The following is an 18432-nucleotide window of genomic DNA, read 5'->3' as shown; positions in this document are numbered from 1 at the left end:
TTCAGAGCCTGGAGCCCGCTTCGGATTCTGTGTCTCCCTCTCTCTCTGCCCCTCCCCTGCTTATACTCACTCGCTCGCTCTCTCTCAAAAATAAATAAAACTGTAAAAACTTTAAGAACTCTATATAAAGAGGCCATAGAAGTCATTTTGTAGTTGAGTTATTTTCAAACTTTGGGATGCTACCTAACACCACGACCAAGTACGCATACAGATATTTGTAAAGCGTTAAGGTTTCGCCAACAGTTAACTCCGTACAGTTAACTCTGACATTGTTTATTCTATTCTGGTTTCGTTAAAAATGTTGATTGGGGACCCATTAAATGGTCTGCAGGACTCTGCGGTAGGTCAGTGCCTACAGTTAAGAGGTACCGTGATTTTCTGGAGGAGGTGGTGGACTCAGGATTAAACGGAGTTCGGCAAAGTGGCGTCCCTGGTTAGTGTGGACCGTGGAGAAGGACAGGCTTGCCCTCCGCCCCCGGCTTTGTCACTTGCTGGTCCTCATTCTCGGGCCCCAGCCTCCTATGAAATGGGAACAGCCCTCCCTGCCGTGGGGATTTGAGGATTAAATGAGAGAATGTCCGGCTGTAAGGCATGCTTTGATGCACACCTGCTGGAATTAGCCGTCGTTCCCTGTTCAGGGCTCGCCGGAGTCTCTGACTTCTAGCCCAGTGTTCTTGGTACGGATTGCAGCATCTACTGTGACGGGGGTGCGGGGACAGCAATAAGTAACTGCACAGGTGGACGGGAATTGCTTAGCCCTCTGGATCAGTTCAGGCGGCTGCTGGGGTCTGTGCTGGAAACTTCTGTTAGCGTATAGAGGGGTGCAGACTGCCTAAATCGCCAGGTGGTGGCCATGCCTTTGGTGCAGAAAAGTTAGTCTTCCTGTCCTTGTTCACGGGCACAGGTTGACGCCAGAGAGGGAGTGAGAGAGAACGAGTGTGTGTGTGACCCACTTATGGGAAGGCACAGGACTTACAGGAAGTGCCGTCCTGCCTGAGTCTTCATTCTACCTCCTCTCCTTTTTCACATTTAAAATCCATTTCTTCCCCCTCGGCCCACCCCCCTTTTAAGTAATGCCCACTTTTTATGTTTTAGACGACAATCTGTCCGTAAAAGGAATTGAAGCAAATACGTACATCCAGATTTAAATAAGAAAGTTAAATTCGTACAATGTCCTACCATGAAGAGAAGCCCATTCGTTAACATGTGGGTGCTTTTTCTTGCAGTCTTTTTTTCACACATTAAAAAGAAGGTGACGGTAATATTGTACATTCAAGTATGTGTGTAATGAAATGAAAAACTAAACTGGGGTGATAGCTCCAGGTGAGTAAGAGGCATGATGAGGGGAGAGAAGGGACAGTGTTGAGTGGAGGAAACCGGGACCCCTTACTGCTTCGGAGACTGGAGGGTGGCCTGCACATTCATCTGCCCTCTCAGGTGGGGAACAAATATGAAATTGACTCTAAAACTCTTCCCTCCTTTCTGCTGCTTCTCCCTTGTTTGGCATGCACGCCTGAGGTCAGAAGAACAGGCCTTTATGGGTGTTAGGCTGCTGAAATTAATACCCCGCTAGATGCAGGTAGAGTTGCTGTTTGTCGTGGAATATGAAAGCCGAATTGTTTCTCATAGTTCCACTAAACATAGACATGCCAGTCGGTGCTTTTCTGGTGCTTCGGTTTCCTCAGCCAGTGGTCCCGGCCCTGTCCCGACTCGAACCCGGGTGTGGTGCAGGGGTCACGGACCTTCCACTGCAGTTCCCGGATGAGACCTCTTCTCTGGAAACGGTGACCAGTCTGTGTTCTCTTTCCCCCGCAGACTTTGAAGCCAGCTTCATAAGGCTGTTGGACAAAATAACTAATGGTTCTCGGATCGAAATAAACCAAACAGGTAAGCGCCGTCTCTTCCCATTCCTGAAAGCAGCCACGTGTGCTGCTGACCCGTTCCTCTACTTCTCGTGCCTCTTAACGGGATAAATATTCGGGTGGGAAGACCTGGCTTCCTGCCTGTGAGAAGTCGACTGGAGACGTGTGTCAGATCTGCCAGCGTGAGGGGCACACCCTTGACTGAGAGAAGTTAGAAGGCTGAACGTTTCAGCTCAAGCAGGCACCTCCTCTGCTTCAGCAACAAAAGTACTTCACGCCTAAAATCGATGTGCGGCTTTTCAAAGTCCGATTGTTTATTTTGTCACAATAAAATTTTACAACAAAGTCTGTGAGATAGTTGAACGCGCTGAATTTTATTTTATTTTTGTCTTTTAAAAGAAGCACGCACAAGCGTATGCAGAAGATGTGAAAATCCCTTCACCTGTTTCTTCTTCCAGCCCCGCCCCGAGGGGCCGCTGCGGTCACGGTCTGGGGCGTGTGCCCTGGTCTCTTTTCCACGCATTTGCTTGCATGGCGCTTCCGTATCTGAGACCAGCAGGGTCATGCTCTTCATGTTGTTCTGCAGCCAGCGTTTTTTCGCTGTCACCGAGGTCTCCGAGAACTTTCCCTGCCAGGCATACGCAGATCTATCTCGATATTTCAGTGCACCTAGTAGAGTATTCTGGCGTGGGGATGCATGATCATTTATTTGATTGTTCCCTACTGATAAACATTTAGGTTCTTTTTAGCTGTTTGTTTGCTGTTAGGAACTCTTCTCGACCTTGTCAGGGAGACCATGGCAAACATCCTTTGGCCGGCTCCACGAGCTGTTCACCTTTGCACATGTATTCAGCAAAGGAAACCATGACCTTTCTCATGCATTGGCTCTCTTAAGAAAGAAGACCAGCTTGGCCTGATAAGTGGCCCTTGTGTCACAGGAGATTCAGCGGCCTGTAGCCACATTCAGCCATGCCTTACGGAGAACAAGTTTCAGGCGTGAGACCTCAGGGGGTCGTTGCAAGCTGTCATTCCCTGAGTTCTCCTTGGCTTGTTTACTTGGAAATTGCTGGAGATTTTTAAAAAATTAAAAATTTTTAATATTGTTTTGCTGGAGATTTTTTTCAGCAATTTTTATCGGTGATTCAGAGGGTGCGTAATTCTTTTCTAGTCCTCTCTTCAGCTCAAGTTGGGAAGTAAGACATTTTACATGATCCTGCTTCCTCCTCATGTGCCCTGTGCCCACCAGCGTAGAAGCCTTCAATTCTGATAATCTGGCCAATTTGTCACCCTGTTAATTTGCAGGCATAAACAGATTTGCAGAATTTAGTGGTTACGTATTTTTTTTTTTGTTTTTTTGTTTGTTTGTTTGTTTTTGGCTTTTTGACCTAAAGGATTGGTTTTAGACTAATCTAAAATTTAATTTAGACTAACTGATGTAGACTCTTTCCCACTTTGATCAGAACATGATTCTGATTGTGATCATTGGGATTTTGGCTTTTAATTTGGTAAAACCTACATTTATTTTATGAACCTCTCAAGAGTGGCTTTCCTTGTGAGGGACTGAGCGTAAATCTCTTTCCTCTAATGTTAAACGTATTGGTAAATTACGCCAGGAGACACTGACAAAAGATTTTGAGCAGCAGCAATACCATGTTCAGCCATTTATGCCCTCCCCCCAAAATCTAGAATATTTTACTTTGCTTTTCCTCTAATACATACACCCAGTAAGAAACTTTTTGGATGATACGGATATGGGAAAGAGTGAACGAAGATAATGGAGTTTCCACCAAAGCTATTCAATAATTTTAGATCTTTCTATTTGTTGTTATTAAATTTAAAAAGAGCTACTATGAATGGCATTAAGTGCCATGAAGTACTTGCCTTCTCTAGGAATCCTGTTGATGAGTGCAGTTTCTGGGAAATCTCGTTTCAAGGGCCTGGAAAGAAGCTGGTTGCTGATGTGACCATTTCAGCACATCATTCGCAGAGCCCTCCACCAGCAGGCAGAGTGTGCTGTTGGAAGCCCATAGCGCCCGTTGGGATCTCTCCTCTGTGCCCTGCCACGACTTTGGCAATTCAGATGCTTAGGGAGGGGTTTAATTTATTACTGTTTATTAAATTACACTCACAGTTTATTATTGTTACAGGGGCTTGACAGTAATGAGTCAGCTTTTGGAAAAGTTAAGTGTGGGCTCTTAGGAATGGCATTTTGAACTTCTCGGATGCCCTTGTCAGACTTTCCCCTTGGGACTCACTGCTTTTGTTGCCTTTTTGACACTTCGTGTTTTTTGTTTTTTTGTTTTTTCGGCTGAATGTGGCTCTTCCTCCTCCGGTATAAGGAACAACCTTGTATTACCAGCCCGGCCTCCTGTATGGCGGGTCCGTGGAACATGACTGTAGTGTCCTTCGCAGCATTGGCTACTACCTGGAGAGTCTTCTTTGCCTGGCTCCGTTTATGAAGCACCCGTTAAGAATTGTCCTGCGGGGGGTAACCAATGACCAGGTTGACCCTTCGGTGAGTAGTGAATAGTCTTGTCTCTTGTCACAGCCCAGCTTTTGAGAAGCAAGTTCCTGACAAAGCACAGGTTTCATTGTTGAGGGTCTCCGTTTCGTTATTTACCTTGAGATTTAGACATTAATCACCCCGGGAAGCAGATGAACCAAAATTTGCAATCATCAAATGCCGTGATGACTGTTAACATTCATCAAGGTGCCTTTCGCCGTCGTGTCTAAGAACCTTCAGAGCAGATGTGTGCAGTCTCATCATGGTTGACATGAAAAATGGCTCTGTTGGCTCCAGTGCTGGAGCGTGGATCTTCCTAAGGTCATGTGATGGCTGCGGCTGCAAGGCAGCAGACCAAAATTTCAGACAGAAAATAATAATATCTCCTTGGCATTGCTGTAGCGTTATCTTGAGTTAACTCAGATTTTAACCATAAATTTTAGGGCTTTTCTTCTTCTGAGAAGAGTTTGCAGATTTAGAAAAAGGGCAGGGGCGGGGAAGGTATACGCGAACTCTGATAGTTTGTGGGCGCCAGCGACCTCCTCATTAAGCATGCAAATTTTCCTGCGTGTGTGGGGAGGATAGTTTAATATATACCTGGAATTTTCGTTGTGGCCACCACAGCTGTCTTAGAGTCATTCAAGGATGGGTTTTGTCGTGTGTGTGAGAGAGAGAGAGAGAGAGATACTAGAACAGTTCTGTCCAGGCCTGCCTTAGACCTTTCTTGCGGGGAGGGAAGGATCCCCTGCTCTCCAGAGAAGGTATCTGAAAACCCAAGGCCATGATGTGAAGTTCTTACCAAGGACACCTTACCAAGGCTCACCTCCACCGACTTGGGACCGGGACCTCGGAGAGGGTGGCTCCGGAGGCGGAATGGGAAGTGTGTGTAGCTTTTCTAGCCAGTAAAGACCAGTTAGGTGGCGCCTTGAGCCCCAAAGCGGAGACCGCTGGTGTTCACCAAGACATCTCGTAGGGGGGAAACGTGGTTAATGTGTTGCTAGGCACTAAGACACTTACTCCTCAATTCTTGGGAGTTCGGGTGCACAGACTCTTCCGAGGATCCTGGGTACAGTGCAAGACCTGAAATTGTCAGCTGTAAGGGAATGTGCACAGCCTCTTTAGAATTTTAAACTAGTTTCAAATGATTCCTTTTTTACTGCATTTTCTGACGATTCTAGGAAATGGGCCTTTCAGTTAGAAATGTGACAGGAGGCCTTTCACTTCTGGATTGGGGCGGGGGGAGCAGGAGCCTTGCATAATGGGAAAAAGCTCTGAAACATGAGGAAACTTGGGTACTGGCTGCCTCAGTTATGTACTCTTTTTTTTTTTTTTTTCTATAATTGCCAATAATCTTAAAAGCTATTTGCACTGGCGTTATTAAAAAAAAGTTTTGTATGGTAACAGTGACAAAGATTAGTTGATGAATTCCCCAGAAATAATACTTAACTCTTGTGTGCAGAGTATTTAAAAAAAAAAAAAATCTGTTTTCAGGTGTGGTGGGGTTCTGCTTTTTCTAGCTTCACGGCTAAAGTGACCTTGGTGAATACTTGACTCCAGCCTAGGATAAAAGAAATACACCTAATCCTGGATGAAGAGTAACTTCTTCAGCCTGTGGCTTCATTTCAAGCTTTCTCTGTGATGTTTGGCTTCCCCGATTCACGTCCGTGCCCACTGTGTGCACACAGGATGAACTCAAGGAGTTTTGCCCTTCGGGATCTTGATCTCCTAAGGTGGACAGCTATGGAGGCAGCCAGGGGGGCTACGAGGGTACCCTTATCAGAGGTATAGGCAAAATGCTGAGGGCTGGGAGGGTTTTTTAGAGGAAAGGAGGCCACAGAGTCAGTCTTGGATTTTAGGAAGATGACTCCGGAGGCCAAGATGAGGATGAATTGGAAAGGTCTCAACTAGTTTGAACATCATGGAGGTGGAAGTAGAAAGGAAGGGACAGATCTGAAGGACATTGTGGGGGGAGAGGTTTCTTAACTTGACAGCTAATTGGAGATGGGACAGGAGGAAGGAGTTATAAATAATTCCATGATTTCTGTCCTGGTTGACTTGAAGGGTAGAGATCAGATAGCATTTGATATGGGGAAGAGGAAAATTGTGGTAGGATGATGGATGATGTGTTTCACTTTCATTCTCTTCTCTGGGATATTGGCAGGATATCCACAGAGGTTGTCTAGCTGGCAGTTAGAAGTTATCGTCTGGGGTCTCAGAGACAGGTCACCAGGATCTCACCTATTGACAGTTACAACCCTAGGAGAGTGAGATGGACCAGTGCCGGGGTTGAACCCTGGAGGCTTTTTGACTGAATTAATCCTACAGGTGTTCCTCCTCTGGGCTGCAGTGTGCCGGTGTGTGTCTCTGAATTGGTGGTTCATGTTTGAGACCCCAGGTTTTACGTTACAGTAGGTCGACGTGGTGGCGCTGGGTGGCCATCAGCCCGACCTGAGTGGCGTGGTCCTCTGGATGAGACGTGAGCTCTCCAGTTGGACACAGGCCTTAGCTGACCTCATCGTTCATTTAAATTCCCTTTCTGACCTCCATGGGCATTTGGGTTTTGCCCCATGGTCCCAGAGGCTGGGAGTAGGGGAAGAAGAGGAAGTGAATGTTTGAGGTGTGAGCGGGGAAGAGGGGCCAGAGACAGCGACCGTGGACATAGGAGGCAAGTTCTAAGAAGCGGGGGATGACTCACAAAGCCAGTCTTTGCAGGAGCCGACTTCGGGCTGGGTGGGGGGTTCGGCAGTGAGAAGTTGTACTGACCTCGAGAGAGCAGTGTCCTTGGACTATAAAGACAGCCATAGGTTGGGGAATGAGTAGCAGACAGATGAAGAACCGGGATGGTTAGAAGGTTAGATAGGATGATGGGGGTGTTTATAAGGCTGACTCCTGGAGCTGCTGGAGGGGTGAGGGTAAGACAGTAGAAGTGATAGGATGAGCCTTGTGAGAGAATAGGGACATTTTCCCTTGGGGACAGAAGGGCAGGGAGTAGGGAGAAATTCTGAGAAGAAAAGTTCAGGAGATCTTATCTGCATCTCCGTGATTCTGCACCAGAGCACAGTAGATATTTATTGGTGCCAACAAGCCGGTCAAATGGCAAGGAAGGTTCCAGTCTTTTTCAGTACCCTCCTGGAAGGGGAAAAGAAGTACGATCATGTCTCCTGTGTGCTGGGCCCCGTTGTGAGTGAATCTGTGTTCTTCTGTATGTATCCTTATTTACTGAATTCTTGAACCAACCCTGTGAGGTGGATGTTCTTATCACTGTTTCAGACAAGGTAGCTGAGAGCAGGTTTCTTCCCTTTCTCGCATCGGCTTGGATCTGATCGCATTTCTGTCTGCTGACTGACTGAACTGAAGGGTAATGCCTCTGCCATCAGGTGCCACTTGGACCAGACTTGGGCCTGTAATCGCAGAGTTCCAGCTCCATTTTCCTTAAGCAGAACTTGTAGACCATCCTCACTCTGCTAAAATGAGAGTGTGCACAGCGAGAGGGGTACGTCCAGTCCAGCCCCTCACTTTACGCAGGAGGCACCCACGGCCCTGGGGACGTGGGGAAGTGTCCAGGTCTCCCAGCTAACAAGAGGCAGAGAAGGACTCAAGCCCGCATCTGCTTTTCCGGCCCTAGTCCCACTGCACCAGGATGCCTGCCGTCCAGGGCAGCTAGAGGCTGATTCAGGAGATGGGACCCCCTTCAGCTACACTAGGGCTTCTGGCTGACCTTCAGAGTCCATTTGGCCTCGGCCTTTTGACTCCAGGTATAGGTAGGATGAGGCAGAAGGGATGCGCTGCTTTCTCCCCTCTCTCCCCGCCCTCTCTCTCCCTCTCTCCAGGCTGGGCGCCTGGGTCCCAGAGTCACGTCGTTGGCAGAGCAGCGTGCGCCCCTCCACCCCCACTGTTCCCAGAGTCTGGGTTGGCCTGCTCCCCAGTTGCCCTTAATTCTAGCCTAGACTGGCTTCCTCTCGGTTCTGGCAGCCCCAAATGCATTATTTTAAGTTTGCGACACACGTTTAGCTTCAGTATTTAATGACATTAGCTAATCTTTAATGAGTTTTCCTCGTAACTGCTTCTGCCCCACCTGATCCATTCTGACCAGGTTCCTAGGCTTCAGAGGTCATTTCTGCCCCTGGTTAATTTTGTGGTATCAGAATATTTAGTTAGGGCTGTTCTCTGCTATGAAGGCTTATTGGAGTCTCATTCTGTTGAATCTCAGCATGTTAGAGTTGGTGGCAGCTCGGAGAGAGACAGGCTGAGAGCCCCAGACCTTAAAGACCAGGAAATTCAGACAGTTGGGATTTTCTGACCAGAAGCCACACAGCTAACAGGAGGTGGAGCCTGGACCGAGCCGCCCTGCCCCTGCCTAGGGGTCGCTCGCCCCTGCAGGCTGGAGAGCAGCTCTGTTCAGTGGGAACAAGTAAGGGAGTGATTTTCCTTTCCTTCCCGAGTTGCTGTTGAGACGGCGTTCACTGACTTGTTCGCCAACCTGATTTGAATGTCACCCTTATTCCCTCTGGGGCATCCACAAATAAATAAGCAGAGGACCCCAGGCCCCCGAGGAGCTCTAAGGGAGGAGGTCATAACAGCCATGCTCGGCACAGCCCTGCCATCAACTGTGGGCATTGTCATTGCACTGTGGGGCTTCCCTGAGTCCAAGCCTACCTCCCCCGGCCTACCCCTTTGTGGACCGTCCCCTCCTGTGACTGCCTGTGTGGCACCCGCAGGACTCCCAGGTAGCCCCTGCTCAGGTTGCAGACTTCATTTGGTTTGCTTTGGCTTGGATTGCCACCAGCTCTCAGCACTAAACCATGTTGGAAAAAGAATAATAAAAAAGGCTGATATTTTCTTCTGTAACGCTTAGGCCTCTAGGAATGAGCAGAAGTCCCAGTTTGTTTTCTGGATGGGCCTAGCCGTTTCTTGATGCTTTTTGCGTGATGCATGTGATACTCACGATGACTCACAGGGTAGATGTATGCTGTTATAAAGTGAGGAAAGAGGGGCTCGGAGAAGCCGGCAGCTTGTAAAATTGCAGTCTTATTTGGGAGCAGAGCCGGCCCATGCCCTCAGTTGTAAGCCCGCGTGCTTCCTCCTCGCAGGACGACATCGTGTGCCCGGTTGCTGAACCTCATCCTGCTTTGTGGGCTCTTTGTTCTTCCCACTTCTCAAGGTTTAATTAAACTTTTTTTTTTTTTTTCCTGAAATAATTCCACAGGTTGATGTTCTTAAGGCAACAGCCCTCCCCCTGTTGAAACAGTTTGGAATTGACGGTGAATCATTTGAGCTAAAGGTAAGGATGCGTGTACCTTGTTGGCTGTATATATATGCGTACAACGTATTCTCTTGTGAACTCATGGGAAGAGCCGTGTGACTCAGTGTGTCTGTGTGTGTCACATCGAACGTCTCCATTGAGAACACCCACGGGAGTCATGACCCCAACGTTACAGACTTGGAGCTGGAGAGGGACTCTTGAGTAATGACAGTCATAGTGGCCAGTTACTCGCACTTACTCTGCAGTAGGTGATGGTGTGAGTGCTGCACACGCGTCGGCTCCCTGAGTCCTCGCGGCATCTCCACTAGTGAGCAGTGGAGCCAGGGTTCTAGCCACACGCCCTCTCTGGTCGAATCATCAAGATGTAATTTGTCTCCAGGGCCTCCCAACCTGGATGCCCCTGTGAATGTTCAGTGTCTTCAAAACCTAGTAGAAGTAATTTAAGCATCTGTTTAAGCAGGGTTACATCAGTAACAGTGGATATCTTAAGCTGTTTAGCATCTATTTCTTAAGTTAATGTTTTAAAACGGGGGAAATGACTTCATTTTTACTGAATAAAATGAGTTTTCATAGATCAGTTCATTGCACAGGAGGAGAAGCGGGTTCCTGACGGGTGAGAAATGGGATGAGCCAATGAGCTGGGCTAGTTGCTCACAGTTAGGATGAGGGGACAGGCCCTCGTGATGAAGTGGCTTCACTGTGACGGGGACGTGCTGGCCCGGAGTCACCGCTCAGCATGTGCCCTCTTGGTGCTAACTTAAGGTGCCGTCGGCATTGAAGGGGTTGACAAGGTGGGTACGAAAGAGCTCGCTGCCTCCCGAGGAAGAGCCCCTTGGCACAGAGCAGCCAGGTTGGGTGTCGGGGTCACGCGCTCCGCAGCATCGTCACTTCTTCTGTCTTTCCACCCGGGCAGGTTGTGCGACGGGGAATGCCTCCCGGAGGAGGAGGAGAAGTGTTCTTCTCCTGTCCTGTGAGGAAGGTCCTGAAGCCCGTTCAGCTCACGGATCCAGGGAAGATCAAACGTATTAGAGGAATTGCGTATCCTTTTGTTTGATTTAACTTTCTGTTCTTTGACTTGCCTCTCGAAGGGAAGAATGACTTATCACTTCCAACAGTTTACCTCTTTGCAGAGTTATTTACTTTTAGACAGCAGTCTTGGGGAGGTCTTAGCAGTGCAAAATGGTAATTGTTGGCTGAGATGCGATGTTTTATTATCCGTCTCACCATGACTAGACTGGTTCCTTCGTTGTTCTTTTTTAGTTCACGCTCAAGCAAACAACTCCAGGGTATGTCCTGCTCTCCTGGGGGCTTTGGTTTAGGGACCACCAACACACCCCTGATGAGGGGAAACCTACGCAAACACGTAATTCTGATCTAATGTGTAAAGTGGTGTAGACAGGCACACAGTAGGTTGGGGAGCTAAGATACAGGATGGCACATTTTGTCTGGAGGATGTAGGAGGGCAGGAATAATACCTGTTTATTTATTTATTTAAAAAAATTTTTTTAAACATTTATTTATTTTTGAGACAGAGACAGAGCATGAACGGGGGAGGGTCAGAGAGAGAGGAAGACACAGAATCTGAAACAGGCACCAGGCTCTGAGCTGTCAGCACAGAGCCTGACGTGGGGCTCGAACCCACGGACTGCAAGATCATGACCTGAGCTGAAGTTGGATGCTTAACTGACTGAGCGACCCAGGTGCCCCAGTAATACCTGTTTATTAAGTGATTACTTTGCATGCACTGTGATAATATAAGGATATGCTTGCTTTTCTTTTGTTTTTAAACAACCACTTTATTGGGGCACCTGGGTGGCTCAGTCGGTTGAGCGTCTGACTTTGGCTCAGGTCATGATCTCATGGTTCACAAGTTTGAGCCCTGCATCTGGCTCACTGCTGTCAGCGCAGACCCTACTTCAGATCTTCTGCCCTCCTGCCCCCCACGGCCCCTCCCTCACTCATACTGTCTCTCTTAAAAATAATTAATTAATTAAAAACCATTTTATCGATGTATGATTTATGTACAAAAAGCTATACGGATTAATGTGTACAGCTTGATGAGTTTGGAGATTAGCATATACCTGCGAAACCAGTAGCATAGTGCCTTAAACCTATTCGTTACCTCCAAGAGTTTCTTTCTGCCCTCTTGATTTTTTTTTATTTTTACACTTTCTTTAGATTTTTATACTTTTAATTTTTTGTGGTAACGTTTGATATAGGTCTACTCTTTTAGCAAATTTTTTTTAAAATTATTTTTTAAATTCCAGTATAATTATCTTAGCAAATTTTTTTTTATAAAAAAATTTTTTTTAACATTTATTTATTGTTGAGAGAGTATGAGCAGGGGAGGGGTAGAGAGAGAGGAAGACACAGCATGTGAAGCAGGCTCCAGGCTCTGAGATGTCAGCAGGGAGCCCGACACAGGGCTCGAGCCCACGAACTGTGAGATCATGATCTGGGCGGAAGTTGGGTGTTCAACTGACTGAGCCACCGAAGACCCCCAGCAAATTTTTAAGTATATAGTGCAGACATTATGGCATATGGTGGATTTGTAGGACTTAATCATCTTGTATAACTGAAACTTTGTACCCTTTTACCAGCATTTCCACCTTTCCCCTTCCTTCCAAACTCTGGCAACCGCCATTCTCTCTGCTTCTGTGAGTGTGACTATTTTAGATTCCTTCTATAAATGGAATTATGCAGTATTTGTTTTTCTCTGTCTGTTCTGTATCTTTCACCAAGTGTTATTTCACTTAGCACGCTGTCTTCCTTATTAAACCATGTCACAAATGATAGCATTTCCTTTTTTTTTTTTTTAAGGCTTAATAATACTCTATGTATATAAATACTACATTTTCTTTATTTGTCTTGCATTGGACATTTAGGTTGCCTTCATGTCTTGGTTATAGTGAATAACACTGAAATGAATGTGGGAGTGTATTCAGTTTCTGTGGATATGTACCCTATGTGGGATTGTGGGATCAATTTACATTCCCACCAACAGTGTATAAGGATTCCCTTTTCTCCACACTTTCAGCCATACTTGTTATCTTTTGTTTTTTGTTTTTTTATAATAACTGTTCCAACAAGCATGAGGTGATAACCCGTTTTGTTTTTTTTAAGATTTTAATGTTTATTTTTGAGAGAGAGAGGGGGGAGGGGGATTCGGGGAGGGGCAGAGAGAGAGGGAGACACAGAATCTGAAACAGGCTCCAGGTTCTGAGCTGTCAGCACAGAGCCCGACACGGGGCTCAAACCCACAACCTGGGAGATCATGACCTGAGCTGAAGTCGGATGCTCAACCAACTGAACCACCCAGGTGCCCCTAACTCATTGTGGTTTTGATTTGCATTTCTCATGATGAGTGATATTGAGCCCTTTTTCACATGAATGTATGAACATATCTGGTTCTTCTTTGGAGAAGTATCTATTCAGGTCCTTTGCCCATCTTCTAATTGGATTATTTTTAGTTTGTTGCTGTTGAGTTGTATGGGTTTTTACATATTTTGGATATTAGTCAGAGATATGAATTGCAGACATTTTCTCTCATCCTGTGGATTGCCTTTTCACTTTGTTGTTTCTTTTGCCCTTGTTTTGGTGCTCCATCCAATAAATCATTGTCAGTGCTAAGAAACTTTTCCCCTATGTTTTCTTCTAGAATATTTATGGTTTTAGGGTCTTACGTTTATCTTTAATCTATTTTGAGTTGATTTTTGTATGTGGTGTGTCTGTTGAACAGACTTGTAGGGGTTTATTTCTGGGCTCTCTGTTGTGTTCCATTGGTTTTTGTGGCAATACCATGCCATTTTGATTACTGTAGCTTTGTGATATATTTTGAAATCAGGAACTCTGATGCCTCCAGCATTGTTCTTGCTCAAAGTTGCTTTGGCTTTTTTGAGTCCTTTGTAGTTCCATATAAATTTTAGGATTGTTTTTTCTGTATCTGTTATTTTGTAAAAAAAAAAAAAAATCATTGGGATTTTGGGGTGCCTGGGTGGCTCAGTTGGTTAAGCATCTAACTTTGGCTCAGGTCATGATCTCACAGTTCGTGGGTGTGAGCCCCGCATCGGGCTCTGTGCTGACAGTTCAGAACCTAGAGCCTGCTTGCTTCAGATTCTGTGTCTCCATCTGTCACTGCCTCTTCCTGCTTATGCTCGCTTGCATGCTGCACGCTCTGTCTCTCTCAAAAATAAAATAAATAAACATTAAAATAATATATCATTGGTAGTTTGGTAGGGATTGCATTGAATCTATAGTTTACTTTGGGTAGTCTGGACGTTTTAAGAATATTAATTCTCTCAGTCCATGAATGTAGACTGTCTTTCCATTTATTTGTGTCTTTTGAAGATGTTTTTCATGATCGTTTTATACTTTTCAGTATACAGTTCTTTCACTTCCTTGGTGAAGTTTATTCTTACGTTTTTAGGTTTTTTGGATGCTTTTGTAAATAGGATTATTTCCTTGATTTCTTATTCAGATAGCTTATTGTTAGTGCACAGACATGCAACTGATTTTTGTACGTTGAGTTTGTATTCTGCAACTTTTAAAAATATTTATTCCAGTAGTTTTTTTGTTTGGGGGGTGATTATCTTTAGGGTTTCTACGTGTAAGATCAGGTCATCTGCAGTCAGATAATTTTACTTCTTCCTTTCCAGTTTGGGTTCCTTTCATTTCTTTTTCATGCTTAATTTCTCTGGCCAGGATTTACAGTACCATGCTGAATAGGAATGGAAAGCGTGGCTATCCATGCTTGATTCCAAATTGTAGAGGAAAAGCTTTCAGTTTTCCATCGTTCCTGAAGATGATGTTAGCTGTGGGCTTTTCATGTATGTCCTTATTGTGTTGAGATAAGTTTCTTCTATACTTAATTTGTTGAGAGTTTTTAATTGTGGAAGAGTATTGAATTGTATCAGATGCTTTTTCTGTGTCTGTTGAGACAATCATGTGATTTTTATTCTTTATTCTGTTAATGTGGTTTATCACGTTAGTTGATTTGCATACATAGAGCCATCTTTGCATATCAGGGATAAATCCCACTCGGTCATGTTATATGAACCTTTTAATGTATTGTTGAATTTAGTTTACTAATATTTGTTGATAATTTTTGCATCCATGTTCATTAGGGATATTGGCCTGTAGTTTTCTTTTTTGTAGTGTCTTTATGGTTTGGCTTTGGTATCAGGGTGACACTGGTTTCATAAAATGAATTTGGAAGTGTTCTCTCTTTGATGTTTTTGGAAGTCTAAGGATTGGTATTTGTCATTTAAATGTTTGGTAGAATTCACCAGTGAATTAATCGTGAAGCCATCTGGTCTTTGTTTCGAGGTTTTTGATTACTGATTCAGTCTCCTTACTTGTTATTGGTCTGTTCAAGCTCTATTCTTGATGCAGACTTGGTAGAATTTATCCATTTCTTCTAGGTTGTCCAATTTGGCATGTAACTGTTCATAATAGTACCTTATTATTTTTTTTACAAATTGCGGCATCATTTAGAATGTCTGTTTTCATTTCTGATTTTATTTACTTGAGTCTTTGCTCTTTTTTTCTCAATCTAACTAAGGGTTTGTCATTTGTTTATCTTTTCAAAAAACTGATTCTTCTGTTGATTTTTTTCCCGTTGGTTTTTGCTTTTCTGTTTCACTTGTATCTACCCTATTACTTATTTCCTTCTGCTAACTTTGGATTTTAGTTCTTCTTTTCCTAGTTCCTTGAAGTGTAAAGTTCGGCTGTTTATTAGAGACCCTTCTTCTTTTGTAGAAAGAATGTAGGTCCTTATCACTATAAAATTCCTTCTTGGTACTCCTTTGCTCAGTCGCAAAAGTTTTGGTATGTTGTGTTTTCATTTTTGTTTGTCTATAGATTTTCTAGTTTCCCTTTTGATTTCTTCTTTGACCCCTTGTATGTTCAAGGATGTGTTCATTTTCACCGGTTTGTAGATTTTCCCATTTTCTTGCAGTTATTGATGCCTACTTTCGTTCCATTGTGGTTGGAAAAGGTAGCTGAGGTGATTTCAGCCGCCTTAAACTTGTTAAGACGTGTCCTGTGACCAACCTTGTGATCCTGGAGAATGTTCAAGCAAGAAGAATGCGTGCCCCTCTACTGTTGGGTAAAATGTGCTCTGGATGTCTGTGAGTTCCATTTGGTTGTGTTGTTCAAGTCTTCTGTTGCCTTACTGATTTTCTTTCTGGATGTCCTATCCATTGTTGAAAGTGGGGTATGAAGTCTTCAATTGCTGTTGTATTGCTCTTTTTTCAGATCTGTTGATGTTTACTTTATATATTTAGGTGATCTGAGTGGGTGCATATATAATTGTTACGTCTTTCTGTTGAATTGACCTTAACATTGTATGATCAACTTCTTTATCTCTTGTGACTTTAAAACATTTATTTATTTATTTTTATTTATTTAGAGCATGAGTGGAGGAGGGGGGCGGAGGAAGGGAGAGAATGTTTTCTTCTTTTTTTTTTGAGAGAGAGAGAGTGCGAGTGAGTGGGGCAGAGAGAGAGGGAGAGAGAGAATATCTTAAGCAGGCTCCACTCCAGGCTTAGCGTGGAGCCCTGTCTCTTGTGACCTTAAAGTCTTGTTGGACTTAGTGTCTTTTGTTTGATGGAAGGTTAGTCACTCCTCCTCTCTTTTGGTTCCCATTTGCACGGAATATCTTCACTTTCAGCTTATATGTGTGCTTATGTGTTAAAGCGGGCCGTTTGTAGACAGCATATAGTTGGGTCTTGTTGTTTTACCCATGCAGCAACTTTTGTTTCTTCTGATTGTGAAGGTTAATCCGTTTACATTTGAGACACTTTATTTTTAAGCCTCAAAGTGACTTCTGAGTTTACTTGCATTCTGTTTTGCAGATGGGGAAACTGAGGCTGCACCTTATGGAATTTGTATCCACATAACACTGCTCATGATGGCAGAGCTGGGATTTGAGCTCTGTCTCATCGCAGCCCGGACTTTTAACCTCTGCCTTTTCCTATAGGAAGGGAAGGCGTTGGGACTGAGCTTTGAAGGCTGGAGGCCTGTGAAGCAGAGCAAGGAGGGAATGCTTGTGCACATGTCACAGTGCACAGCGGTTCTGGGAGTGGCAAGCCGTGCAGTGTGGCCTCAGTGCAGGTTGCGCAGTGGTGTTTGGTAGTAGAAGATGGAGATGGAAGAAGTAGTGGATGATGGGGCCGGAGCCAGTGAAGATTAAAGACCACGTGGAGGGAGTTGGCTTTTGTTCCAAAGTCAGCAGTTATCTAGAGAGAGAATTTCCATGTTAAGACCATAACTTTGGTGATGCTAAAAGAACTTTTGGCTGCTTTTTAGAAGGTTCAAGTAAAAAAAAAAAAAGAAAAACATCCTATCACCTAGTGGCGACCACTTACAGGCAAAGATACTAGAGAGTCATTGTGCCCTGAAGAGCCTGGGTGAGGGTTGCTGGTTTACAGAGATCCTGGGGGCAGCATGCGGGGGGTGCCGTCACCACCTGGCTCTGTGATAGGGGGACAGGGGGGTCCTTGAGGGCGATTCTGATGTGTCTCCTGGCACCTGGATAGAGATATACGTTCTGACAGTAGCTGTGTGTTTGCCGGGGGGGGGGGGGGCGGTGGGGGGGGGGGCAGTGGGGATAAGTTCAGTTCTATTCCTGCTGGGTTCGAGGGCCCTTCGTGTGGTTACAGGGAGATAGGCCTAGAAAGGAAATTAGAAATGCACATCTGTAACCTGGGGGCCAGGTGAGAGCCCAAAGTGGGTGATTTGGAGTTGGCTACTGTGTAGTGTGCGGGAGAGGCGGGTGGCGGGTGGATCCCTGAGAAGCCACTAAGACTTGAAAGCAAAAGCAAAGTGCTCCCAGGGCACCTCGGGAGCTCAGTTGGTTAAGCATCCAACTCTTGATTTCAGTTCAGATCGTGATCTCATGGCTCATAAGACTGAGCCTCATGTTGGGCTCTGTGCTGACAGTGTGGGGCCTGCTGGGGATTCTTTCTCTCTCTCTCTCTCCCTCTCTCCCTCTCTCTCTCCCTCCCTCCCTCCCTCCCTCCCTCCCTTCCTTCCTTCTCCCCTCCCCCACTCATGTTCAAGAGCACACACTCTCTCTCAAAATAAACCAAAAAAAAAAAAGGCCAAGTGCTCCCGGGAAGGGGGACCAGGGAGAGTCAAGGGGTTGAGAGGAGAATAAAGAAAATGCAGCTTCTTAGAAGTCCTGGTTGGACGCCCCCCCTCCCCTGCCCGAGGAGCCCAGAGGAGTCAGCCTGAGGCTGGAGAATGCTCTGGGCAGCTCACGGCCAAGGAGGAGCTCCTTCCAGAGAGGAGGAGCCAGCCCCAAGACCACTTCCCGGCTGAGGGGTGTGACCCGGAGGGCTGTGGTGCAACATGGAGGTTGCTCTGTCAAGAGTCTTGACCGGAAAGAGAAGCAGGAGGAAAGATAAGCGGTTACTTGCCATATGGAGATGGAGAGAGTTGAGAAGATTCCCTCCCTTTCCGAAGAAAAGGTTGGTGCTGATCTGAGTACTGCTGTTGATCAGGTAGATCTCTGGGTGAGAGGGAGGCTCATGCAGCAGGGTAGCAGTGATAAGGTGCTGGGATCAGACGTGAGTTCCGACTCTGGCTTTGCCGCTCAGGTATGACAGGATTTCGGCCCAAAGCCTTGGTTGACCCGCATGTCACTGGGTACTTTACAGACACCGTGTGGGGCTGCCGTGAAGGTTGAGTGAGGTGATAGATGCATAGTACGAGGCACTGGGCTGGTGTGTGAGTAAGCACGTGGTAAGTTGCAGCTACTGTTATTTTTATTATTATTGGAGAGGGTGTGGGTTGAAGATGGC

At 45.5% G+C, this 18432-nt stretch overlaps 1 protein-coding gene across 4 annotated transcripts in view; it reads left to right on the top strand.

Annotated features, from left to right (window-relative positions):
* RCL1 (RNA terminal phosphate cyclase like 1) overlaps positions 1 to 18432 on the top strand; it is a 56981-nt gene that overhangs the window by 14097 nt on the left and 24452 nt on the right. For all 4 annotated transcript variants that reach the window (XM_019463718.2, XM_019463716.2, XM_019463720.2 and 1 more), the window contains exons 2-5: positions 1816 to 1887; positions 4202 to 4377; positions 9572 to 9646; positions 10542 to 10666. In XM_019463718.2, coding sequence (XP_019319263.2) covers positions 1816 to 1887; positions 4202 to 4377; positions 9572 to 9646; positions 10542 to 10666 — 448 coding nt within the window. The remainder of the gene's footprint in view (positions 1 to 1815; positions 1888 to 4201; positions 4378 to 9571; positions 9647 to 10541; positions 10667 to 18432) is intronic.

This window comes from Panthera pardus, unplaced genomic scaffold (assembly GCF_024362965.1).
Source record: "Panthera pardus isolate Hobbes unplaced genomic scaffold, ASM2436296v1 HiC_scaffold_20, whole genome shotgun sequence".
In the NCBI taxonomy this organism is placed as follows: domain Eukaryota; kingdom Metazoa; phylum Chordata; class Mammalia; order Carnivora; family Felidae; genus Panthera; species Panthera pardus.
This window is presented reverse-complemented; position numbering and strand designations above follow the sequence as displayed.